Raw genomic sequence first — 26,061 nt, 5'->3', positions numbered from 1 at the left:
GGAAAATAGGGACACTTGGAGGGCAAGCAACTTATCTCTAGCACTAGTCCTACTTTCACTAAATAAAAACCCAGATTTCAATATCTGGCATAGACTCATTTTTTCCCTGATGGCAGCCACCTGCTGGCATGTTTTTGGAAATCCGAGGCTGAACAGCCACTAGAAATATGGTTCAGCAATGAGTGGGTTGTGGTTATCTCTGAACACCTCAATAGACATAGAAGGATGATAAAAGGTATTGCAAAGAGAGACACTTTAGATGAAACCTGGTTTTCCTTTTTCTCATATATAAGGGATGGAAATAAAAATTCTCTCACTGACAACCCAAACCCATCAGTGCAGGAGCTATATTAACTAGTAATGTGCTTAAGAGTGTGTCTGAAATGGCTTCTGGTGCGATCACCATGGCGTTTGGCAGCTTTCCCATAGCACCGGACTCCAGTCATGCAATTTTTTAGGAATAATATGGGGGTAATTATCCCTGGCAACCCCCCAGGGCAGGGGGGGGGACTTCTCATCTGCTGCTCACTACAATGGAATGCAGGGGCAGGGATGCTGGGTGTTTAGCACTGCACAAATTGGAAACTCTCCATTGCTGGCACCATGAGAGAGAGTATTCCTGTTCCTTAAAAAATAATTGAATTCGGACCCTGAAACAGGCTCTGGAAAGAAGTGTTAAGGTTCTGATCTGGAAAGGATTTTCGTAATTTTGCTACGATTTATGTGAGGTGAGCATCTGTTTCTTTTCTATACTTATTACTTCATGACTTGGCAAGCCTCACTAAGAAATATTTAATTAACTAAACGGAATGCAAGAGGAACTGTACAAAAACTTGTGAATTTGATGCTTTATGGTATGGCCCTCTGTGGAGGGCTCTAATTGGAACTGGCAAGATATGAAAGGACTTTGTACAAAAACATGAGTAGATATACTTTCGGCTTGGAACGATAAAATGGCGTAAATGGTGGTGCATTAGAAAAAGAAAGGGCCTCTCTACAGGGGTTGAACACAACCAATGGATTACAACTGGGAAATATTTCACATAAGAAACTACATTTGCTTGCATGGATTCTTGTCGTATATGGATTAATATCAAAGTGAAGGTGAATCTTTGATCTTTGCAAGCTTCCCCTAGGGCCCAGGGGGAGCAAAGCTTGGATTGTAGAGGAACCAAACAATTACTAACTGTGAAATGTACCTTATGGCTTTGCCCCCTATGGAAGACCCTTATTAGGATTTGAAAAACACCAGTTCAGTAAAAGATTTGAAGGATTGTTGTGTTTTAAATTTTGATAGACAAAGGAAAGCTGGAAGACAGCTCAGAGTCCTGGAAGCTTGTGGAAGATAAGATCGTGGAATGAAAAGGGACCTCTAAGGGGGACTGCACCAGAAACATCAGATGAAAACAACAGGAAGAATAAATAAAATCCCTCTTGCATGCTAATATACATATGGATTTGTTAAATACGATTGAAAGTCGCATACCAGTGACTGTTATGATAAGATAAAGGATAAGATCGGATATCGGATTTATGATACTTTATGATTATGAGATTTTCTCCTGACCAGCCAGAACATGGGAAGTCCCTTTAAATTATATAATTTGGAATTCATAGTTGGCTTTATTATTTGTATTATGTGTGGCAAGATTTGATTTGTTATTAATTGGAGTGTTATTTTTTAAAAAACAAAGAGTCTGTCTGAAATAATATTGCACAGTTAATGTAATGCACCCAGTGGTAATTGTATCATGCATTTAGACTCAGTTCTTGTTGTTGCAGTTTTGTTATATTGGAAAATAGTGGTGGTGGAGAGAAAAAAAAGGCAAATAAGGGGTGGTGCATGATAAAGGGAAATAAATGCATGGTTTAGAGAAAGTGGATAGTTTTTCTTCCATAAATCTAGAACTTTGAGCCATTCCACAAAGCTGAATGTTGGAAGAATCAGGACAAAACGAAAGTACTTCACCACATAACACACATATTTAAACTAAGGAATTCATAGTTGGGAATGGCCACCAACATGGATAGCTTTAAAAGAGGATTAGGCAAATTCATGGAGGATGTGGCTATCAATGGCTACTAGCCATGGCGGTTATGTTCTATCTCTACTATTGGAAACCAGTGAATACCAGTTGCTAGGAATCACACACGGGGAGAGTACTGTTGCACTCAAGCCAGCATCAGGGCTTTCCATAGATATCTGGTTGGCCACTGTGAGAAAAGGAAGCTGGAGTAAATGGGTCTGTGGCCTGATCCAGTAGAACTCTTTTAATGTTCTTGTGAATATGTGCCGTCCTGAAACAATAAAGTATTCTATGCATGCTTTGAGTGCAATCCTAAAAGGGAACCCCAGAGGACATAGGATTTTGAAGTCTGTGGGCAGAGAGAGTAGTCCACCATCTGAAGCCCCCTCCCAACAAGTGTAGGGGCCACTGTTGCCCCTCCACTGTTCTTGCCTCAATGATGGGGAGGGCAAATGGGATATCCCAGGGGCAGATCAGGGTGGATTTTTTAAAAAAGGTTGTCCGTGTTCTAAGCTTAAATTTTCCCCTGGATTGAGATGAACTCTAAATGTGGCCCATGTGTTAAAGCAGAAAAACAAAACAAAAAACCAAGCCCTTGGTTTTTATGGTTCCTATGACTTATTTACCACATCAGAAAGGATGTCAGCAGACTCAGGAAAAGCTCTGTCAGTGAAGCCAACTATTCCCAGGGTCATCCAGCGATTTGACTCAGACCAAATCGAAAATGGAGCTGCAGGAGGAAAATAATCTTTTTCAGACATGGCTTTAAAGGGGAAGGGAGGTTTGAGCAGGCTCTTACGTGTGCCCTTCCTCAATGGCAAACACCAGGAATTCAAAGCAGAGATTAGCTTTCGAAAAGGATTGAAACGAATCCCTGTGGAATAAATTAAATGCCTCACCCTTGAAGAGTGATTATGTTCCTTTCATTGGAGAAAGAGGCTCTTTCACCATAAGAAAAAAGAAAAAAGAAAGGGGGGGGGGGGAGAGCACTGCTGTCAGACCTTTGCAGCTCAACTTACTGCCTTTTGACAGTTTTTACCAGGAGTTGTTTGGCATATTTCTGGGGATGCTTATTTGAATGGGGGTGTTAATATTTGAGCTTTTATCCCCTTCTATTAGAATTGATTTGTTGTTTTCCTTCTGTCCCAAATGTATCACAAGTTGTGCATGTTGTCTGTATCAATGATAGGGAACCTGTGGCCCCTCCAGGAGCTGTTAGACTACAGCTCCCATCATTCCTGACCATCAGCCGCGCTGTTATTTTTGTGACTGGACAACATTTAGATTAAGAAGCACATAAAATGCTTTTAAAAAACCAAATAATTTAAATCTTAGCTTCTGAAAATGTCAGATGTTAATGCTAATGCTAATAACAATAGCAAGTGCCTGGCAATCATTTTTAATGCTTTCTATGCAATTTTACACAAATGTTACTTACCAAGCAAAACTAAATAATATTAATTTAACCAAAATATCTTTGAATTCCCAAGTCACATTATACCTTTTTAGGATCCTTCATTTTTGAAAGTTGATTCAGTCACTCTACGCTAGATCACCAAGGGTCTACTTAGGAGGAAGGGTCTACTCAGAAGATCCGGCAGCAAACAATGATCCAGAGCAGTTGTCAGCAACCTTTTTCAGCCGTGGGCTATTCCACTGTCCCTCAGGCCATGTGGTGGGCCGGACTATATTTTGAAAAATAATATGAACGAATTCCTATGCCCCACAAATAACCCAGAGATGCATTTTAAATAAAAGGACACATTCTACTCATGTAAAAACATGCTGATTCCCGGACCATCCACAGGCTGGATTGAGAAGGCGATTGGGCTGGATCCGGCCCCCGGGCCTTAGGTTGCCTACCCCTGATCCAAAGACTACCTGGAAGAGGCTGAGCTGGCAGTGACCAGATGAGACTCCTTAGGACCTTTGAAGGATTAACAGTTGCCATCTCCTCTGTTCCAGATCACACATTGTGTTGTACATGGATGCCCTGCAAAGCTCCACACCACCCACCCATGTAACTTCTGCATGGTCTGAAGGCAAAGCAGTCTTGCCTTCAGACCATGCAGAAGTTACATTTGTCCCTGGAGCAGGAAATGTGAAGAGCATTTCTAAGAGTATGCCCCGCAGCACTGAGTATCTGAAGCCATCCCCACATACAAACAGCTAGGATCACAGGACAAGAAAAGGATTCTATACGTTGAATATAGTTTCATTGCAAACTCTTAACACCGTATATTTTGAAAAATTCAGCACTGAGGTCAAGGCAAGCAAAGTCCTAGTTTGAGAATGGACTGAAATTTCCTGAAAATATTCAAATGTAGATGCAGCACACATCTGATAAGAGTAACCTCTTTGGAAGTACCTTTTATTTCTTGGAATCCAAAATTAAACATTCTAAAGTTCTCTTTTTCAGGAATAAAGGATAATTAGCAACAATGTAAGAACATGCAATTAAAGCCCAATGGGTTATAATTTATGTCTTACCCTCTGATGTGAAACAATTAGTATAGCATTAAAATGGTTTATGCATTAACTGCTTAAGGGGCAGAGTTAACTCTCTCAGCATCTGAATGAAAGCCATTGTATGGTTGCCCTTTTAAATGCCTCCGCCTTTCCCTTCACTTCTATGGCACAGAGTAGACTAAACCATGAAGGATTAGGGTGAGAACAAAATCTACTACATTGTTGAAGAACTTTCTTGTTGCTCACAGATTTCCACATCCCATGCCCTGAGTGGCACTGCCAGGTTTTCTGAGTGCCTCAGCAGGGACTTGCCGAAATCCGAAACTTCCACGCAGGTGCATGAGCAGTGTTCCAGTCTTATAAGGGGTTTTTTTTTTGGGGGGGGGGAGTCAGTATGGATGGTGTCCATGCATCCCTTCCAAACCTGTGGTCCTGTGTAGATGAGGGTAGAATCTCTAAGAGGAAACCAGATATTTTGTTAAGGGAATATACACCTCCCTGCATCCCCACAGAAAAAAATCACTGGTATTACTCCAAAAAAAGTAGTGTTATGAGCCATCAAACCTTGGATATATACTTTTTCCAGAAGATTCCACAATTTTGGTCACTGGTATACTAAGAGCTTTTGAGTGTGTGGGGGGATTGCCCAGAATTGTTCAGCTGTTGGGGGGGGGGAGGGTTTCCAAAGTTGTTGAGCTTTTGGGGGGGTTGCCGAAAATTGCTCACCAGCTACACAGATGCTTACAATCGCACAAGTCGCGGAAGATACCAATCATCTCCACACTCGCTGCCAGCAGCCGCAAATCAACCGCCCAATTGCCACAATGGCAGCCAATCAAAAACAGCCCTTGACACAGCCACCAATCACCTGCACTATCGCCGCAGAGAATCTCTTGCTCACATCTTTTAGGAGCCCCGAGGAGACGGAGAGCACTGTCCGCCTAGACCAGGGGCGGCGCTCCTCCCTCCCAGCCCAGATCAGGAGGTGTGGTGAGCAAATCGCAAGCGTGTCCCTTTGCGTACGCTCTCTCTCTCTCTCTCTCTCTCTCTCTCTCTCTCCCAAAGACCCGTGCCAGCTGGTTGGTGGGTGCGCAACTCCCCCCGACGATGCTGTGGGCAGCGCATGCTCTAGGGAGCGTTTCCCGCACGCAGCAGCATGAGGGGGAAGTGGCCGGCCACTTTGCCAACCCCCAGCAACGGCCCTGCTTTGGCGATGGCACGTGTGCCCACAGAGAGGGCTCTGAGTGCCGCCTCTGGCATGCGTGCCAAATGTTCGCCACCACTGGTCTATAGGGAAGGAAGCAGACTTTCAGCTTAGAGAATCATATGGAAGAAGAACTGAGTCAAGGCATTTCTAAGGGTGCATATACTCCCTCTACCCTTGGACTCAAGGCTGAATGGAAGCAGGCAGAAGGGGGCTGGCATCTCTTCAGTCTAACTGCCAACTCCCAAAGGATATGGATGTGCACCTGTGTGATACTCTCTGCTGCCAACATTCACCATGATGACAGAGCACATCTGCAGTCCTTTATCCCTGTGGAGTTTTGTTTAGGTATGGAGTGTGGCCTTGTTCTCTTTTTTAAATGACATAAACGACAACAAAACCTGGTCTTTTTCCATACTGTTTTAGTCTCTACAGTTTACAAGACTCACAACCCATCTGACCTCTTTTCCCCTTCCACTTCAGCATGCCTGCATGTAGGACTCCTGTTTTTCTAATGGGGGGAGTAATATCAAGATCCAGAAAGCTCTAGTGAGTGAATTGTACAAATAGTTGCTACTCAACTGAATGAATTTTTACTTTTTTAAAAAAGGGAAGGGAGAAGAATCTACATCAGCAGTCACCAGCATGACAATTGTTGGTGTAATGTTGCCCTCATGTCTTCCCCTGGTGCCCATGAAGCCACTAAGTCCCCACCACCTCCATGTTCCCTTGGTCATGAGGTAGTGAGAGCGGTAACTTTCTCCTCTCTTGTGAAGTATAGGGCTGAAAGAGGAAATTACAGCAGTCCTCTTTCCTACTTCCTCTTTCAACTCTATGTCTGATATTAATTCTACTGGGTATAATTTTTACCTAGCCTTCTTGAAAAAGCTGTGCACACACACTTTCTCTCTTTCTCTGGTGGGGCTGGGGGGGGGGGATAAATGAGACCAGAAGGGGTGGCCATCCCCACAACACACATTCCAAAGTCCAAAACTGCATGCTTCTAAATAGTTGGTGACCCTGATCTGCATAGCAAGTAGCATTACTGATAAGACCTGGGAAAGGATATGGAAATATTCTTCTGTAACTGTGATTTATGCAAAAACTAAAGAAACAATTGTGAAATCCAACATGCTCTAATACCGTTTTAGAATGAGTAAAATATATCATTTAAATTGTGGGCAATGTTGGAGACGTAAGTTCACTATTAAGACACTTCAAGCACATATTGGGGACTGTCTGATTACCAGTCTTTAATGGGTAGAACTATTTCAATCCAATTTATGGAATTTGTTTATTTAAAGATTTATATATTGCTTTTCACAAAATGTATCAAAGTGGCGTACAACAATGTAAATTGAATACTCATTATGTCCATATTTCTTATATTGTACTTTTTATAGGGGTGCCTGTTTTATTTCCCCAGAACTTACTCCACACTTGGAAAACTGAAATGAATATTGATGATACCTCACTCCCAATCTCCAGATGACTTTACACCATGGTTTTATGCAGGTGTTACAAAGCATAAGGGACACAATTGAACCCTATAGGACCCCATCCCCCCAAAATCATAAATCCCAAGTTGTTGAGCAGTGGTCTCTCAACAATAGTTTCTCAAATTGATCATCTGGACAGAAACAGGACCTCCATGCACAGTACTTTAAAAATACAATCCAGAAGGGTTGATAGCCCTGAAAGCTGCTGAGAGATCTTAGAGAAATCACAGAGTCATATTGCCCCTGTTGGTATTCCAGGGTAAGTCACCCATCAGGATGCACAAAGAGTGTGCCAAAACAAGGTCTAAAGTCCAAGTGAAAGAGATCAAGAAAATCAGCCTCATCAAAGAGTAGTTGAAATGCAGTTGCTACACACTCAAGCAGGTTGTCCAAGTAAGGGGTCTTGTTGGTGGTGGTGGTGATATTATTTTTTAAAAATAAATCATCATCATCCAGGGTGATTTACAGAACTGAAAATATATAACAAATATAAAACATTTAACATAATCAAAAATAGCAGAATATAGAATTACAGTGGTACCTCGGGTTACATACGCTTCAGGTTACATACGCTTCAGGTTACAGAAAACCCAGAAATCGTACCTCGGGTTAAGAACTTTGCTTCAGGATGAGAACAGAAATCGTGCTCCAGCGGCGCGGCGGCAGCGGGAGGCCTCATTAGCTAAAGTGGTGCTTCAGGTTAAGAACAGTTTCAGGTTAAGAACAGACCTCCAGAACAAATTAAGTACTCAACCCGAGGTACCACTGTAACCAAAAAGAAATAAAAATTAATGGTCAGTAAAACCAACACACACCATTTTAATATGCTACTTTGCAACATAGTGGTAAATTCTAAAGCATGGGCACTCTTCATAGCAGTCCCCATAGCAGTGACCCTTCTAATGAGTCTAGGGAAGGGGTTATTGGTTTGTAGGTGTTTTTTTCTGGTTTTATTATGATTTTTGTGTTTTTTATCTTGTACTTTTATGTTGTGAACCACTCTGAAATCTACAGCATAAGGGCAGGACACAAAATAAATAAATAAATAAATAAATTAGTTAGTTAGTTAGTTAGTTAGCCAGTGCAGACGTGATGACTTAAATAGCTGCCACTCAGCTTTATCCAACATCTGACCCTATGAAGAATTATTGTGGACTCAAAAGCTTGCTCACTACTTTATGACATTTTGGTTAGTCATAAGAAAGAGACCTTATTATTTTTCAAAATGAACCGTGGCAGTTCTAAACACTGGCCACGCATGCTCATGTAATGTACCTCTTCCTCTGGTTAGCTTATTTTGTAAATTTCTCTCTGAGAAAAACCTATCTATTTAGTACACAGAGGGTTGCAGATAGCCTGCCAGGAGATGAAATCACTGTCCCTGCTGTGAAGTACTTGGGAGGCCCTTTGTCCCACCACTGTTACTGAATATGAATCACAGGTGTTTGTGTAGTAAGAGTGCCGTTGCTTGCTTGTTCTTGGTTTTTGAGATAAACAGGCATATTTAGATCAATAATCTTTGCGGTTATGAGTAGAAAGAACTGCTATGATTAATACTGTGTCAGTGGAAGTGACTTTTGTTAAGTCTATATTGAAGTAACACTGTGCTGTTGTAACAAGATGCATGATATTCTTTTTGAAAATCAATTTAAGCACACCAAAAGGTTCGAGCCACTGCTGCACGCCGGGCTTTGATTGAAAGGGAGCTGCTCTATGGAGAAACACCCCCAGCTGTTCCTGCCACTGTGCTATATACTGACCCAGTCAGTAATGATGGCAAATTTAATGACATTCCATTCCGGAAAAATCATTTCCCCAATCCCTTATGTGATGTTTATGTGGGCCACACAGGCCCTCTGCTGTCAGGCTTTTCACATTGCCACTGGCATTGCCAACTTGCTGCAGAGAGATGAAATGCAGATGTGGCAGAACATTGTTATGGCTATAATGTCAGCACTCAGCAGCTGAGTTCGCTATTAGAAGGAGTGATAAACATATATCTCCCAGGATAGCATAATGGTTTATTGAAATGTTTTTGTTGGTGGTGTTTATGTTTCCCCAAGGGGCAGTGGAGTGTCCTGCTCACATCCAGTCAAGGAGGGCAAACGGCAGATAGTTATTCTTGTTGACAAAAGCACACACAGCAGCTCCTAAGCACTGAATACACACTGCCACACACTTCTAGGAACTACATAGCAGGCATTAACTCTCCCTGGTTTGTGTCCTCACAGAGCAGTTGAAGCAACAGTAGGACTGTGACCCCTATGCTTATGTACCTTCAACGGAATTTGCGCACGCCACTTGAGACTTCTCCTACATGGAAGTTGCCATTACACTTGCCTCTTTTAGCCCCTCTTGATCATGGGGAGGCAAACCATACACTCTTGGGCCTTGCCCACACTTTTTAGGACCTTTACTCCTGTTATGTCTTGTACACATGCACGTAGGTTATGGGTTTTAGTTACAATTCAGCAATGTATAAATTTTGTTCATAAAAACAAATAAACAAAATAAAATGCATGATGACACTACAACTCTAAAGCGCAATGCAATGTGGCACCTAGAGCTTTTTGCCACTTTGGGAATTGGGGATGGCTTAAAACATGAAGTGGGACAAAGATTACTATCCTAGGGCCATGGACTGGCTGGATGCAGAAGCATGGTGGGAGGCACCAGCTGGGTAACCCACAAGGGAGGAAGCCAGGGGATTACTGGTGGGATGACAATGAGTGGTCAGAGGGAGAAGATTGGGAGGATGTGTCAGAAGCTAAAGAGGCAACAAGGCTTAGTGAACAGGAAGAGACTGGGGCAGAGAGCAATCTAAAAGCAGAGGCAGATGCGGAGGCTAGAGGAGGGAGGGGGCACAAGGCAGAGATCAGGTAAGCTGTTGAAGAAGCCAGAGGGTCTCCCCCTCCAGCTGCAACCATCCTGGTCTCCCAGAGGATGAAAAGGAATGAAGAGAACGGATGAAAGGAGGAGGAGACTCGGGTTGCTTGAGAAGGATCCAGGAAGGAGATTTAGGGAACTGTGGGAAGGTGGGGACCTTCAGTCCTTGCAACTGCCTCACTGTGGAAAGTTACTAGGCTCATTAGGCTTGAGCTGTTTCGTTTCTTTGAATAAAGAGTTAACTTCACCGGCACCTTTTGAGTTATTACTTACCTGACCCTGGCAACTTACTCTGACACCTGGCTCCCAGTTGCTGAAAAACAAGAGCTTGAAGGAGGATTCTTTTCAAAGGCTTTAATATCCAGATTCCTACAATACATATGCAAATCGCTGGTTAAGGCACAACAGGGAATGCACATAATTAATCCAAGGTTCAGCTACACAAAGGCAAGTGAATTAGCTCCCAAGGCTTAGACGTTGATCCGCCAATGACACATACCCTTGCTATCCTATATAAAGGAACAGGGCGGACTCAACTTAGCGCAGCAAGCATTTCTGCAATCCATCACTATGCTTGGTATAGGAGCCTCTTGCATCTAGACAGGAGGGGGTCTCTGCCCACTGAGTGCTGGAAAGGGCACCCCCCCCCTCTGGATAGGGCTCCTCCTAGTGTCTGACTGTGCTGCGGAAGCTGGTACATGAGGCACCATGGAAGTGTCAAGGATTGCTCCAATAGTTGTAGAGAGGGAGGCAAGGGTGGCAGAGGTCACGGCTGTTGTTGCAGAGATGGGTGAGTTGGAGAGTGGGTTGAGGGGAAAACCCCATGCTTGGATCATCCCTAGGACCCTCACTGTCAGGTTGCCTCAACTACAGCATAGACCGTCCCAACCCACTGGAGCCCTCCTTCAAGGGAAGAGAGTGGAAAGGAGGAGCATGTGGCCTAGTCATGTAATTGCCATATGTCAGGTTTTCGCTGGACACGTCCTCTTTTTCAGGAGTAAAATTTGTGTCCAGGAGGATTTTTAAAACTTGGCAAAATGTCTGGGGTTTTTTGGTTTGATAGCAGGCCAAATTCAGCAGCGGAGGCTGGAGCTTTATGGCCCTCATTGTCTTCTTCTCCCTTTGCCAGCAGGGGAGGCCAGCCCCACTCCAGAAGGATGCTGCCATTGAGGAGCACAATGGCCAGCAGGGCACACCCAGGTAAGCAGTGTGCTTTGCGGCTGCACAGTGCACAGGGCTGCAGAAGCAGGGTTCCCGCTCTGCAACCCCGCCATTCCTTCGTCACTGGGGCCTTTGCTCAGCACCTTATACAGTGGTACCTCAGGTTAAGAACTTAATTTGTTCTAACTAACTAACTAATTTATTTATTTATTTATTTATTTTGTGTCCTGCCCTTATGCTGTAGATTTCAGAGTGGTTCACAACATAAAAGTACAAGATAAAAAACACAAAAATCATAATAAAACCAGAAAAAAACACCTACAAACCAATAACCCCCCCCCCCAGACTCATTAGAAGGGTCACTGCTATGGGGACTGCTATGAAGAGTGCCCATGCTTTAGAATTTACCACTATGTTGCAAAGTAGCATATTAAAATGGTGTGTGTTGGTTTTACTGACCATTAATTTTATTTCTTTTTGGTTACAGTGGTACCTCGGGTTGAGTACTTAATTTGTTCTGGAGGTCTGTTCTTAACCTGAAACTGTTCTTAACCTGAAGCACCACTTTAGCTAATGGGGCCTCCTGCTGCCACTGCGCTGCTGCTGCGTGATTTCTCTTCTCATTCTGAAGCAAATTTCTTAACCTGAGGTACTATTTCTGGGTTAGCGGAGTCTGTAACCTGAAGTGTCTGTAACCTGAGGTACCACTGTATGGGCACCACAGGTCTCCTTCCTAGACCTGCACCTGTGGCCTCTCCTCCTCCTCCTCCAAATGGCTGCTACCACTGTGCACCACCAAGGCTCCCCAGGCTATTGAGACACCTCCCGGCCACGGTGCCTGGCCCAGACCAAGCAGGACGAACAGGAGCAGCCGGAGAAGCATGACTGGCACCAGGGCATGGAGGAGCAGGAGCAGCACAGGGGAAAGGGCTTTTCCGGCTGGGAACCGGCTTGCTCTAGTGGGGCTTGGGTATGCAGGGAAGCCCGAGCTACATCCCTAGGGTGCTCCTGCATGGCAATGTGGAGTACGAGTCCCCAACATGCTCCAAGCCCAGTAATCTGTGAAGGTGTGTGAGGGACGTAATGGTTGTGCTGCTGGAGAGAGCCAACCCGCCACAAGAAAGTTGAGGCCGCAAAATGAGACCGGCGAGGTTCTGGGGAGAGAACGCAGTGGCTCCTGGCACTGCTTGCCCCAGGACCACAGCTGCCTGCTACTACGGATCAGACCCCCCCCCCCATCAGTAATTTGTTTTGTTTGCCTTCAGTTGCTTGGTTTGGTACATTATTATTATTATTATTATTATTATTATTATTATTATTATTACATTTTGGTGGGCGAGTGCAGAGGAGACTGAATATGCCAGCACCCATGGGGAAAGCCTGAGCCCTCAAGGATGCTGCCTCAGTAATGGCTCCAACTTCTGGATGCAGCAGTACCATCCTCATCCTTACATATATATATATTTTTAAATCCTCCCTATTTTTGGTTTGTTTTTGTATTTTTAATCATTTCCCCCCTTTTCTTCCATTTCGGGGGGGGGGGGGAATCCTCTTCTTTTAACTATATCTCCCCTTCTCTTTCTACTCCACTTTAACTGACATATCTTATTTATCACTCTCCATTTTCATTTTTATTACCATTATTAAATATTTCAATACACCTTTTATCTTATTACTGTACTACTATCCCCCCCAGCCCACCTACAAATGTGTCACAGAAAATGTGTCCCCTTTTTGCTCTTCAAAATATCGCAAACCTATTTAATACTAACTCATAATTTACTGCTACATCCAAATGAGGCCATTGCCTGCTACTCACAGGTTTTGTAAGTGCTTGCTTTTAAATTAAAAAATAAAATCTGGAATTTTTATTTGTCTTTTTTAAAAAACAAAAAAAACAGGCACTATTGATGAGTGTTTCTTCTTAACTGAAGGGTGTTAACCTATTAGTTAGCTCACTTTGCATCCACACAGCCAATAAATGTTGAGCTTGTTCAGAAAGGAAAAATCGTGGGAGGAAAAAGAAAGATCCTTCCAGCAACTAAGGCTGAGAACCTGGCCTGGAAATGAAAGCTCTTTGGTGTGTTTTGCTTCTCCATTGCTGATTCACACCACTCCATTGCTGAAATTTGCTGTGACGGCCAGGATTGCTCATGGAACTTATTAAATCATCATTCAGCGAGGGGCCTGGCATTTCAATCAGATGGGAGGATGGCTGCATTTTGTGTAACTCAAGAACAACAGAATGGACTACAATGCTACAATTCAAACACAATGACAGCCATACTGAAAATGTGTCTGCATAACGAATTCCAAAGAGGCAGGCTATGTGAGTGGGTTGCAGAATAAACAACAGAGAACGGCTAAGAAATTTTGTTATGACACAAGTTTCTACAGGGCTAGTTCACTTTGTCATATGCAGGCTTATGCCATAATGTTTATGTTAAGATATGTTAAGATGCCACAAAGCTCTTGTTTTTGTTATGTGGTGGAGGCTCCATGTGGTGGTATAATGCTTGAAAACGTCTCATTGGGCAGATTGTCAAATGTGCACAGGGACATAGGAAACTTCTGAGTCAAGCCATTGATCCACCTTGCCCAGTATTGTCTGTACCACGCTGATGACCCTGAGACACTGTTGGGCTACAAATCCCATCAGCTCTAGCCAGCATGGCCAATGGTCAGGAATGTTGGGATTTCTTTTCATTCTGAAAAGTAGGATGCCTTCAAAGATAGGTTTGTCCAATGCAAAGAGAGACATATGGCCAAAATACTTGCCTAGCACAAACCCCTGCATGTTTCCTGAGAATTAAGTCCCACTAATAGGACTTGCTTATTGGCTTTACTCTCTGTATTTAAGGTCAGCTGTCAATATTTTGCAGGGGGGATTCAAGGGAATACTGAAGATTTTGATTTGTGTAATTAAAATGTATTAAAGTTCTCTGTCATACTAACACAACAAATTCACTTTCTAAAAACCATGACTAATTGTAGTTAGGAAAGTGACAGGGAAATGCTCTGAAAGTGTGGATGATAGAATCAGAGAATTGTAGAGCTGGAAGGGACCCGGAGGATTATGTAGTTGAACCCCCACTAATACAGGAATATGTAGCTGTCCCATACAGGGATCGAACCTGTAACCTTGGCGTCATTGGATGAATGAATAACAGGAAGATATATAAACACAGCACAAACAAATCAGGCTGAATGCTCACTGTCATATAACCTCCTGACAAACAAATCAGAACACGTGATCAATAGAACCAGGCATACTCTGCATAAGCTTTATGCAAGCAAATAATAATAATTACTTGCATTTACAGACCACATTTTCTCCAAGGAGTTCATGGTTTGCCGCCATGTAGAGATTGCAGTCCCTATCTCTGACCCAGGGTGAAGGGACTGGGAACATTACATCTGCCCAACTCCAGCAGCAGCACCTCAAAGGACTAGAAAATCGACTGCTAAATGCAGTTTTTATGGTTTAATTTGATTATGAACAAGCTGGAGGCTAGAATTTTTAGGAAGGAGCTTTTGATCATCCTTAATTGGCCTTGGCCAATGCTGGCAGCAAACGACATTCACCCCCAAGGAACCTGTGTGCTGCTATCATTGTCCCCAAAGAGTCAGAAGGAAAAAGGGATTCTGCTACAGAGAAGCCTCCTCCTTTGTCTTCCCCACATGTCTAATGTGTTACCTACAAAAAGCTGAAGGATGCTTACAGACTAATTAATTTGTTAGGAGGCATTTTTCAATTTTGCAGCCTCTTGGGCTTGTAAAAAAAACAACAACAACAACAACAACTTTCCCTGGCTGAAAAATAAACATTAGCTGTAATCTCTCTCACAGAGCCGTGCCTGCCTAAATCAGATTTAAAGACAAATTTAATTTAATTGTACTGAACTATCTTCTGAACCCACCTTTTGGAACACTCTCTGACACTGGTGATTAGGTGTTCCTGCATTCGAAACGTGCACAATAACAGGTTGAAGTCATGCAGCCTCTCTGACCAAAAGGATCATAAACAATTGCTGCCAGCAGAGCAAAGATCCTTCTGCAGCAGAGTGGCATGCAGTTATGAAAGTCTCTTAGAGTTCTGCATCCCCTGGATTGCTAGTACTGTGAAAGAAATTATGTGGTTTTCTGGTGAAAAGGTCGGGGGGGGCAGCGTTAATGCACATGCTTTGCATGTGAAAGGTTCTAAGTCCAATTCCTTGCCTCTCAGCCCTTTTCAGTCTGCAGGCTGCATGGCACAACCATCTAAGGGCCACTTGGCAGCAGTGGTTGGGGCCTGAAGAAAAGTGGGGAGGAGGAACAGACATGACTTTTACCTTTGAAAAGAAAAAGTCAGGGATGGTAATAAAATTTGTTACCACACCTTCACCAGCCTACCCATGGTGGATTATGACAATTAAAAATTCAATCTTTGTTCAAAGTATTTTCATTAACAACAAGAGGCAAATACAGTGGTACCTCTGGATGCGAATGGGATCCGTTCTGGAGCCCCGTCCGCATCCTGAAGCGAACGCAACCCGCGTCTACGCATGTCGCAATTCGCCACTTGCGCGCATGCGTGTGATGTCATTTTGAATGTCTGTGCATGTGCAAGCAGCAAAACCTGGAAGTAACACGTTCCATTACTTCCAGTTGCCGCGGAGCATAACCTGAAAAAGCTCAACCTGAAGCATATTTAACCCGAGGTATGACTGTACAGAAAAAAGAAATAAGATTGTTTTTTTAAAAAACAAAGATTAGTTGTCACAATTGTCAATAAAGAAATGTAGAATGCAGCTGTGATTTCCTAAGCTAATAATAAAGCATTACTGAGAGGGAAAGGATGTGTTGTCTGTAATTACCAAAGGGTTCCATGGTCTCAGTCCATTTCAAAGAAATAAACAACACTGGGATGTAATAAATTAGGACACTTGCATAGATCTGTGGTACCTAACATTCCTGAGTTTGTATATAAAAAAATAAAACGAGATCAAATGGCAAAGAAGGGATCTTGATCACTTATGCCCCTGGGCACTTTTGCTTATGCAAGATCTTTTCAAGAAGGGCCAAGCCTTGGAATAGCAAAAATCAAGTTTATTGAGATCAAAAGCCTTCCAGAACTTGGTAGTTGTGGCCTGGGCCACTGTCAAAAGGTGCCATACCAGTTCCTTGTTATTCAGGTCTTGATTCGAATTTACAAACAAATTTAAGAGTCAGACAGGGGAAGGGATGGCTTGTTTGTCTTGCTAAAATTCAATATTAAAAACAGTTAAAACAAATTGCAGTCACAGGATGGGTCATGAAAACACAAATCTATGCTGACAAAGACAGGTTAAAGATCTGTGTCTTCATCATACCACAAAAACTGTATAATGCAGGTGCCAGACTTAGCTCTTTGGGAAGGGATTTATAAATCCATAGAGCTGCCAGAGAATGCCCTCTACTGGGCTGCTAATATCCCACCTTCTGAGAGCAGTAGATAAAAATTACTACTGGGGTGAGGGGCACTTTCTGCTATTTATGTATGAACGTAACACAAGCTTAGTTAACAGTGAATTGCCCTTTATTATTGATGAGGCCTCGGAACCTGCGCAGAGTAGAAATTAAAGTCCTCCAGCCAGGCCACACCTGTGAGTTAACTCTCCAGGAGTTGGGCTCCTTGGTCGTAGCTTATTCTCTTAAAAAAAGGGCAGATGCCAGATACAGCGGTACCTCGGGTTAAGTAGTTAATTCGTTCCGGAGATCCTTTCTTAACCTGAAACTGTTCTTAACCTGAAGCACCACCTTAGCTAATGGGGCCTCCTGCTGCCGCTGCGCCGCCAGAGCACGATTTCTGTTCTCATCCTGAAGCAAAGTTCTTAACCCGAAGCACTATTTCTGGGTTAGTGGAGTCTGTAGCCTGAAGCGTATGTAACCTGAAGTGTATGTAACCCAAGGTACCACTGTATTTAGTTGGCAATGCATTAATTACAGGGAGGTAATGTTTGTTTGTTTTGTTGTAAGTCTGGGGGATTAGACTGCATGATGTCTGAGTCCCTTATAATTATTGAGGTCCTGAACTTGACAAGGGTTAAAAATCTAATGGAGGATTCAATTGTTGAAGAAGTCAGGCCAGCTTCTTGGTGAGTCAAATATGTATAAAAAAGGAAGTGGTTGGATGGCCATTTGTTTTGGATGCTTTAGCTGATATTCCTGCATTGCAGGGGGTTGGACTAGATCAGGGGTCTGCAACCTTTAAGACAAAAAGAGCCACTTGGACCTGTTTCCGAAGAAAAAACAACAACTGGGAGCCGCAAAACCATTGCGACATTTAAAACAAATATAACACTGCATACATTGCTTCTTAGCCCAATGTTATCCTCGTCATTATAAAAATAACTTTTTTGACACTTTTTAATTATTTTTTGTTTGACCCCTCAGAATTACTCCTCCTCATAGAAATAAACGTTATATTAACAAGTTACCTTTTTTTGAGTGTGTGTTCTTCACTCCCCTTCAAAACAGTAGCTGCAAATTGCAAAGCAATAGCAGCAAATCAGCCAGCAACAAAGACATGCTATATACCGTATTTTTCGCTCCATAGGACGCACTTTTCCCCTCCAAAAATGAAGGGGAAATCTGTGTGCGTCCTATGGTGCGAATGCAGGCTTTTGCTGAAGCCTGGAGAGCGAGAGGCATCGGTGCGCACCGACCCCTCTCGCTCTCCAGGCTTCAGGAAGCTATCCGCAAGCCTTGCAAGCCCGGCGGGAGTTCCCACAGGCTCACAAGGCTTGCGGGCAGCAGCCTGCAGCCCCAGCGAGTGTCCGCAAGCCTTGCGCGCCTGGCGGGAGCTCCCGCCAGGCGCGCGAGGCTTGGGGCGGCAGCCTGTTGCCCGAAGCACGCGGAGCCCTCCGGAGGGCTCCCCGTGCTTCGGGCGAGTGTGTGCAAGCCTTGCGCGCCCGGCAGGAGCTCCCGTCGGGCGCGCGAGGCTTGGGGCGGCAGCCTGCCGCCCGAAGCACGCGGAGCCCTCCGGAGGGCTCCCCGTGCTTCGGGCGAGTGTCTGCAAGCCTTGCGCGCCCGGCAGGAGCTCCCGTCGGGCGCGCGAGGCTTGGGGCGGCAGCCTGCCGCCCGAAGCACGCGGAGCCCTCCGGAGGGCTCCCCGTGCTTCGGGCGAGTGTGTGCAAGCCTTGCGCGCCTGGCAGGAGCTCCCGTCGGGCGCGCGAGGCTTGGGGCGGCAGCCTGCCGCCCGAAGCACAGGGAGCCCTCCGGAGGGCTCCCCGTGCTTCGGGCGAGTGTGTGCAAGCCTTGCGCGCCCGGCAGGAGCTCCCGTCGGGCGCGCGAGGCTTGGGGCGGCAGCCTGCCGCCCGAAGCACAGGGAGCCCTCCGGAGGGCTCCCCGTGCTTCGGGCGAGTGTCTGCAAGCCTTGCGCGCCCGGCAGGAGCTCCCGTCGGGCGCGCGAGGCTTGGGGCGGCAGCCTGCCGCCCGAAGCACGCGGAGCCCTCCGGAGGGCTCCCCGTGCTTCGGGCGAGTGTGTGCAAGCCTTGCGCGCCTGGCAGGAGCTCCCGTCGGGCGCGCGAGGCTTGGGGCGGCAGCCTGCCGCCCGAAGCACAGGGAGCCCTCCGGAGGGCTCCCCGTGCTTCGGGCGAGTGTGTGCAAGCCTTGCGCGCCCGGCAGGAGCTCCCGTCGGGCGCGCGAGGCTTGGGGCGGCAGCCTGCCGCCCGAAGCACAGGGAGCCCTCCGGAGGGCTCCCCGTGCTTCGGGCGAGTGTCTGCAAGCCTTGCGCGCCCGGCAGGAGCTCCCGTCGGGCGCGCGAGGCTTGGGGCGGCAGCCTGCCGCCCGAAGCACAGGGAGCCCTCCGGAGGGCTCCCCGTGCTTCGGGCGAGTGTCTGCAAGCCTTGCGCGCCCGGCAGGAGCTCCCGTCGGGCGCGCGAGGCTTGGGGCGGCAGCCTGCCGCCCGAAGCACAGGGAGCCCTCCGGAGGGCTCCCCGTGCTTCGGGCGAGTGTCTGCAAGCCTTGCGCGCCCGGCAGGAGCTCCCGTCGGGCGCGCGAGGCTTGGGGCGGCAGCCTGTTGCCCGAAGCACAGGGAGCCCTCCGGAGGGCTCCCCGTGCTTCGGGCGAGTGTCTGCATGCCTTGCGCGCCCGGCAGGAGCTCCCGTCGGGCGCGCGAGGCTTGGGGCGCGAGGCTTGCCGGAGCCGCGGCAAAGGCGTTAAAGAGCCGCATGTGGCTCCGGAGCCGCAGGTTGCCGACCCCTGGACTAGATGACCTTTGAGGTCCCTTCCAACTCTATAATTATGATTCTATGACCCCCCAAGAATCCTGTGAACAATAGTTCAGAGCTCACAGGTCTCAGCACCCTACACAAACAACTCTTTCTGGATTCTTTTTTGGGGGGAGGAAAAGGGGTAGAATGTTTTAAATGTGCTTAAAATACATAGTGTGAATGCAGCCTTTATGTAAATTGGCTGCTGTACATCCTTCCTTGGTTCCTGCCCTGCTATGCTCAATCCCTTTAGTGAGGCACAAAGGGAATAAACTGGAAATGCTTTTTGCAGGCTCCTAGTTTACAACTAATCCCATTATGCCTGATCAAAAAACTAATGGAAGACCCCCAAGGGCATTATGATTTTTAATAGTAGGTATTTAAACAAGATGCTGTCTTTATAGTATACACTTGTGCATTTCAGCTTCATTATGCGGTGGGATGGACACACTTCCAGGAATAAAATGTGTTGAGACCAGGCAGGGCAGAGAGCGATGAATATGGTTGGTCTGCAACATGGAACATATCAAGCGATGAATTTCCCTAGTTGTACTGGTGGTTATTAGTGATCTTTTGCCTACTTAGCCCTTCCCCACCTGCTTCCCACCTGCATATCACACCCCACCCCAGAGCTTTTCCCCACTACACAGTATTCCTGTCCACTATTTTTCCCATGCAAAATATTCCTTAGTGCTGCTTTGGAAAAGTTTTTGAGTCCTGCAAGGTCACTGTTTCTTCCTCCTCCTGCTGCTGCTTGGAACCATGATACTGGAGGTCTAACGTCAGAGTGGGCAAACACAGTAATTTATTTTCAGGGAGAAGCAAGGAGCTGGGGAACTGACTTTAAACTCTAAAGAAATTTCAATGGGTTGGTTATAGGTGTGAGGTACATTGGTCCAGGATGCCTAGGTTTGATTGTTAATTGGTCATTTCCTCCCTTTTCTGAGGCTGTGACCTACAAAAGGGGCAATTCCAGAAATGACCAGGTAGAAGAGCACTGTACTTGCTAAATTCCATAATATATGGTTGCATTAGTATGCTGATATTAGTAACATTCAGCCTCTACTTCAGAGCTTATACGACATCTGAACTATGCCTTTAGGTTGGGGAAAGGTGGAGGGGATGGGGTGTTCAGTTTGAAATTATTCTTTTCAATTTATTTTAAAGCAGCTGAACTGCTTTTTTTTTTTTTAAGGAAAGCACTGCAGGGTTGTTGTACAGCAATGGGGCCAGGAATGGCATGGAAGAGACTCTTCTGAGTAACAACTCTTCTCTACACCCATGTCTCATAGATGGTTCAGGAGGATACCATGGTTAATGGTATCAAAAGCCAATAAGAGATTTTGTTAGAGCTACAGGGTCATATTCTCCCTCTCCCAATAGTTGTCATTTACCAGGGTGACCAAAGCAGATTGAATCCAGATTGAAATGTGTCTACATATTGTTTTCTCCAGGAACACCTGCAGTTGTTTCACAATGGCTCCCTAAATTCCTTGTCCCAAAAGGTGGTATCTACGACAGAGCAGTAGTTGTTAAATGCCATCTGGTCCAGGGTGGGTTTTCCCCCCAGGAGTAGTTGAACTATCACCTCCTTCTATCTGAGCAACATCACTCCCTCATGAAGGGCAAGGGTGCAAATGACATGTTGTTGGGTACATATTCACAAGCACCCTGCCACCATCATCAGGCTACAAAAGCTGAAACTGATCCCACAAAACATGGCTTGATGGAGTGCTTGAAACTTATATTGGGAATACATCAATCACAGCATCTAGCTCACTATGGAGATGAATAAACCTTGCCCTCAAGCAACTCACAGAAGTGTTCTGGGCCCACTCCACTGATATAGGTGCCTACAGCCTGCTGACCACCCTGAAAAACTCCACCAGCTGATTTCTTGATGATGAGTTGGAAGCAATGGAGTAGGTCCGCTTTGTGTTTTCACAGTCACATAGTAGGCATGATTGCCTGTGTTTGGATATCTTTGCAGTGGGACTTCCACCACCTATGCTCTGTCATCCTGCCTGCCTGCCTGCTTCATCTCATTTATACTCTGCGGTGTATCAGGGGAACTGAATGTGCTCCACAGTAGCAGAGAAACCACTCAGGAGTGATCATTTCCATGTCCCTCTGAATCTCGCTGTTTCATAGCGAGATAGGGGCCTTGGTAGGATTGTCAGTCCTAGCTGTTGTAAAATTCCTTAGAGAGTACTGGAGTCTGTAGGCATGGGCATGTTTAAAGATGCATCTTCAGCATAGGAGAAGCTGAGCCAGAGTAAGCAACAACTGAACAGGAAGAGTCAGCAGATTTTTTATGCACTTTCAAATTTTGAGGGGACATTTACCCAGGCCTGCCATCACCCAGCGACCTTCATGGCCGAGTACAGTACGGCGCCTGCTTGGTCCCAACAGGCAGAGTTCCAAAGTGTAGGTGCTGCTACACTAAACAATCTTGAGTACTTGGTCTCAAAAGGCATTTGGGGGATTCATTTGTATAAAGCAGGTTTCAGTCTTATGAATCAGGGAAATTACTGCCAGGTTATAGTGTGGGCAGGGCTGAGAGGGGACTGTTGAAAAAAATGGAGGGGTTCAAGGATCTGGTGTAGAAACAGCAGCTGCAGTAGAAGCCCTGCCACGACTTCCTCACAAATAATAGCTGAAGGGGAGGCAATGGAACCCGGATCTCATTTTTGTGTGAAAAGTTGTGTGTGGAGAGCGTGAGGGGCTGTTCTTTCATCAAAAACTTTTGCTGAAAGTTTACAGGGCTGTGAGAGGCAGTTTGGCCTAGTGGTTGGGCCTGGAGGAGACCAGGGTTCCCTATTCCCACTCAGCTACTGCCTCTCGGCCTGAGGGTTGTCGTGGGGATTTAAATCGAGAACGGGAAGAGTCAGGTACATCAGCCTGGATGAAAAAATGGATGAAGCCTAAATAAACTCGTAAGATGCTTTTATCTCTTACCCACCTGAGTCAACTCTCAGTACTGACGCCTTTCACGCGAGCATGGTATGCTTGTGCGCTTGCGCCCCCGCCTGAGGAAAACACAGAGGCTTCCGCAGCTACCCTTAAAACCCTGGAATCCCGTGCCGTTGCTATGGGCAACCGTCACTTCCGCCCAGGTGAAGACCGGCAACCACAAAGCCCCGGAAGCTCAGCCGCCGGGGACAGTCTTGCCGCAGCTATGTTTATGCCTTCTCCCTCATATCCGCTTCCGTGTCGCAGGGGGCGCCGCGCATCCAGTCAGATTGCTCCCTCGCTTCCTTCGCCCCGCCCCATCCGCTGTAATTGGTCTTGCTTTGTCTCCCGCTCGTTTTCTTTTCCCCTCGGTCGGCTTACTCTCTTCTTGACTTTGAAGGGGCTAGGGAGCCTCGCTGCTCCTCAGCAGGTCCCATCGGCGCAGGATATAAGTGTGTGCAGCGGGTCTGCTCAGCATAAGGTGTGGGACGGGGCGGGTGGAGTGGTTACAGGCGCCTCACACACCCCCTTCCCAAATAGGGCGCAGAGAACGGCGGTGGGGACCCAAGTGGTGGTTTTGCATCGTATGTGTACAGTATATGGAACATCTCCCTACACGGGTATCGCCACACAGTGTGTGCGTGTGTGTTGTATGTACGTCAGTAAATACAGTATATGAATGTATTCGTAGGAATTTTTGTTCCATGTGCTGGCGGCGGCCTTACAGTAGTTCAACTCAATACAACATAGAATCACATAAATACTACTAAATATAGCGATCCTAATTTATAAACTTTATGTGTGTTAGTTTATATGTTTAAGTGTATACATCTGAAATATTATGTATTTTGTGTGATGTCTGTATAATGTGAAGGTATGAATTGCTACTGAGTAAATGCAGCAAAAGCAGCAGAGACTTGAGTGTAAGTGTGTGTGTGATATATTTTATAGAGAGCACATGCAAAACTGTTAGTAATTGTCATCAGTGTATGATTTTAGTGATTAACAGAATCTTACCAGGATCCAGAGCTGTGTGAATATTTTAAAATGTCTCTTTATATTTATATATGCATCACACAAAAAATGTATGTTTATTTATGTGTGTATGGTTAGATAGATAAATGGATATAGGACCACCACAGAAATGCAGGAAAACAGCATCAAGTATAGGCTAAAGAATTTAATTGTGTTAAAGGTGCTTCAAGATGTTCTTTGGTTTATGCTGCAACAGAGCAGCACAGCTGCCTACTGGCAGTTGACTAAATGCCAGTTTTGTCCAAGCTGACCTTTGAACTTGTGTAGGATGTAGGGACAGTACTTGTCAGCTTGAGAATGCATATGAGACATTGACTTTGGTGCGTTTCAGCTCACAAAAGTTTTGTTTTATCCTTAGATCTGATAGTGTTAGATCTGCGGAGGTTGTTGAAGAGTGGAGCGACAGCATGTCTAGTGGTCCCAGTAGCACAACCCCAGGATGGAAGCAGATGTCTTGGCGGAAGAGGCCACAGAGTGTCGTGGCTTGGGAGAGCAAAGCTGAATGGGACCAAGTGATGGTGGGCTTATATTGTGGGGACCGTGAGATACAACAGGATGCGTTGGACCGAATATCTGCTTGGAAAAGCAGGTAAGAGGGAATGTGAATGGGTTATAGAGGCAGCAAGCAGGTGGGGAGGTACCAGAAGTGCAAGGGAAGGATGGCAGGGGATAAGGTGAGTCAGACTCTATCCGAGAGCTTTCCAAACTACATGTTAGTGACACACTTTTTAGACATGCATTATTTCGCGACACAGTATTTCGGCAAATTGAAGGTTAAACTATCCCCTTTCAGTGCCAGGAGAAGTGCAGGGAGCATTCACATGGCACATCTACACACTGCAACTGACACACTAACGTGTCGTGACACACAGTTTGGAAAGCTCTGCTCTATCCTATGATTGCTAGGGGTGAAGACCTCTGTCCACTTCTCTGCTTAGCAGCACCTATTTTTTTCTCAGTTCCAAGCTCTTGGCTTTTCTCTTGAATTTAGATCAGTGGTTCTCAAACTTTTTTCTCTGGGCCGCACTTTCAGAATAAAAATTTGCTTGCGCCTCACTAAATTTTTTATTGATAAGAAATGCATTGGAAAACAAAAAGAAACAGCTCCCATCAATGCTTGCTTTATAACATAGAACATGAATACTTTATAATATGATCATGGGACATCCAGAAAATATAAAACAATGCAGCTACATAAGAAACATGAATCATTCTCAAAATATAATATAAATATAATATATTTATAATATAAATGAGCTTCTTACGTATGTATCTTAAGTACAGACTCAGTAAGAGGAGTGAGTTTGCTTTTGCCGGGTAATCTCATTTATATTAGGTCTAATTTGAGGGAAATGCTCTTAAAGAGAGGCATGGATTCTGCTTCTTTTTTTTTTGCATATTCAAAAAAAAATTTTTTAATACTATACAGCACTAAAATGTTTAAATGTTTCTTTGAATGTTCTTGAATCTTCCTGCCACATGTACCTTCCTCTGCTGCCACACCCTTTGAGAACCACTGATCTAGATCAAGGGTGGGGAATTTATGGCACTCCAGATGTTGCTGGACTCATGTCATCCCTTGGCCATGCTGGCTGATAGGATTTGGAATTCAACATTTGCATGACCACAAGTTCCCTACCCCTGATCTAGATCCTGGTCAATTTCTCACAGCACCTCTCTCTGGCAATTCCAGATGGAAAAAAATGGCATACTTACATAATTTTATTTGTATGCCACTTTTCCACAGTTCAAGGAGTTCACAGGTCTCCTTGAGGAAGGGGTTTTCTTAAACTCGGAGTTTGAAACCTACTGCTCTAGGAGGTAAGTATATGCTTTTTGTCTTCAGAATGGAGACAATCCTGACCTCACTGTGTTTCACTCTTTAAACCTAGGTATGGGCATAGGATGCCATTAGCTGTGGAGTGCACTGCGGATCTGATTCGTTGTAAACTCCTAGATGCCTCTGGTGTTCTGAAATCCCATGAATTGGTCCTTACGTATGGTCTAGCTCTTGTGAGGTAAGAACGGGTAGACAGAGGAAGGAAGATTGGAGGGCTGGAAAGGGTGTTTGTGCTAGTCAGTAATTCCACACCCCTAGTGCTAAGCAGGGAGAGATTAGGCTTTCTTTGTAGAAAGCTGTCATACCATTATAGCATTTTCAGTATATATATAATTCATGATTGCAGTATACATTAAAATACCAACCGTTAAGTTCTTGGGTGTTGTCTCCAGCTCAGGTTTACTCACAACTGAAATTCTGTTTTGATTTCAGTTAAGGTGAATAAAGGTTTAGTAACTGAATTGCCACATAGGAACCAACAGGTTCAGAGAATTTTAATACAGCCATTCAATTAGATTTAAATAATAAAAGCAAAACCAGACAATCCAAGATGATTGGTTTAAGGCATTTCACATTTTTAGAACTGCAGATTAGAAAAAAAGTAAAGTGTAAGGTTCCCAATTCATTTAGATTAAATAATCTTTTTGGCAGCTGACACTGTATGGGGCAAAAAAAAAAAAGTCACCCACAACTTTCTCTTATGCTAGTGCATATGGAGCTGCTCTATAGGCAACAAACCTGTTTGCATCATCCA

General features: G+C 45.1%; 1 protein-coding gene and 1 long non-coding RNA gene across 5 annotated transcripts in view; one reads left to right on the top strand and one right to left on the bottom strand.

Annotated features, from left to right (window-relative positions):
- Positions 1-22,656, bottom strand: part of LOC310836824 — a 57,595-nt gene extending 34,939 nt beyond the window's left edge. For both annotated transcript variants that reach the window (XR_014560232.1, XR_014560233.1), the window contains exons 1-3: positions 22,443-22,656; positions 10,359-10,454; positions 2,654-2,757 (exon numbers count right to left, since the gene is read on the bottom strand). This is a non-coding gene — a long non-coding RNA (uncharacterized lncRNA). The remainder of the gene's footprint in view (positions 1-2,653; positions 2,758-10,358; positions 10,455-22,442) is intronic.
- Positions 22,657-22,782: 126 nt separating this feature from the next.
- Positions 22,783-26,061, top strand: part of LAS1L (LAS1 like ribosome biogenesis factor) — a 44,669-nt gene continuing 41,390 nt past the window's right edge. Inside the window, exons 1-3 of one of the 3 annotated variants that reach the window (XM_083722298.1) lie at positions 22,783-22,884; positions 23,826-24,056; positions 25,360-25,485. In XM_083722298.1, the coding sequence (XP_083578424.1) occupies positions 23,875-24,056; positions 25,360-25,485 (308 nt within the window). In that variant the 5' untranslated portion in view covers positions 22,783-22,884; positions 23,826-23,874. Of the gene's footprint in view, positions 22,930-23,825; positions 24,057-25,359; positions 25,486-26,061 lie in introns of all 3 variants that reach the window. The other 2 variants (XM_083722296.1, XM_083722297.1) reach the window with 2 other exon arrangements.

The sequence above is a fragment of the Podarcis gaigeae genome (assembly GCF_964106915.1).
Source record: "Podarcis gaigeae genome assembly, chromosome: Z".
NCBI classification, from domain to species: Eukaryota; Metazoa; Chordata; class Lepidosauria; order Squamata; family Lacertidae; genus Podarcis; species Podarcis gaigeae.
This window is presented reverse-complemented; position numbering and strand designations above follow the sequence as displayed.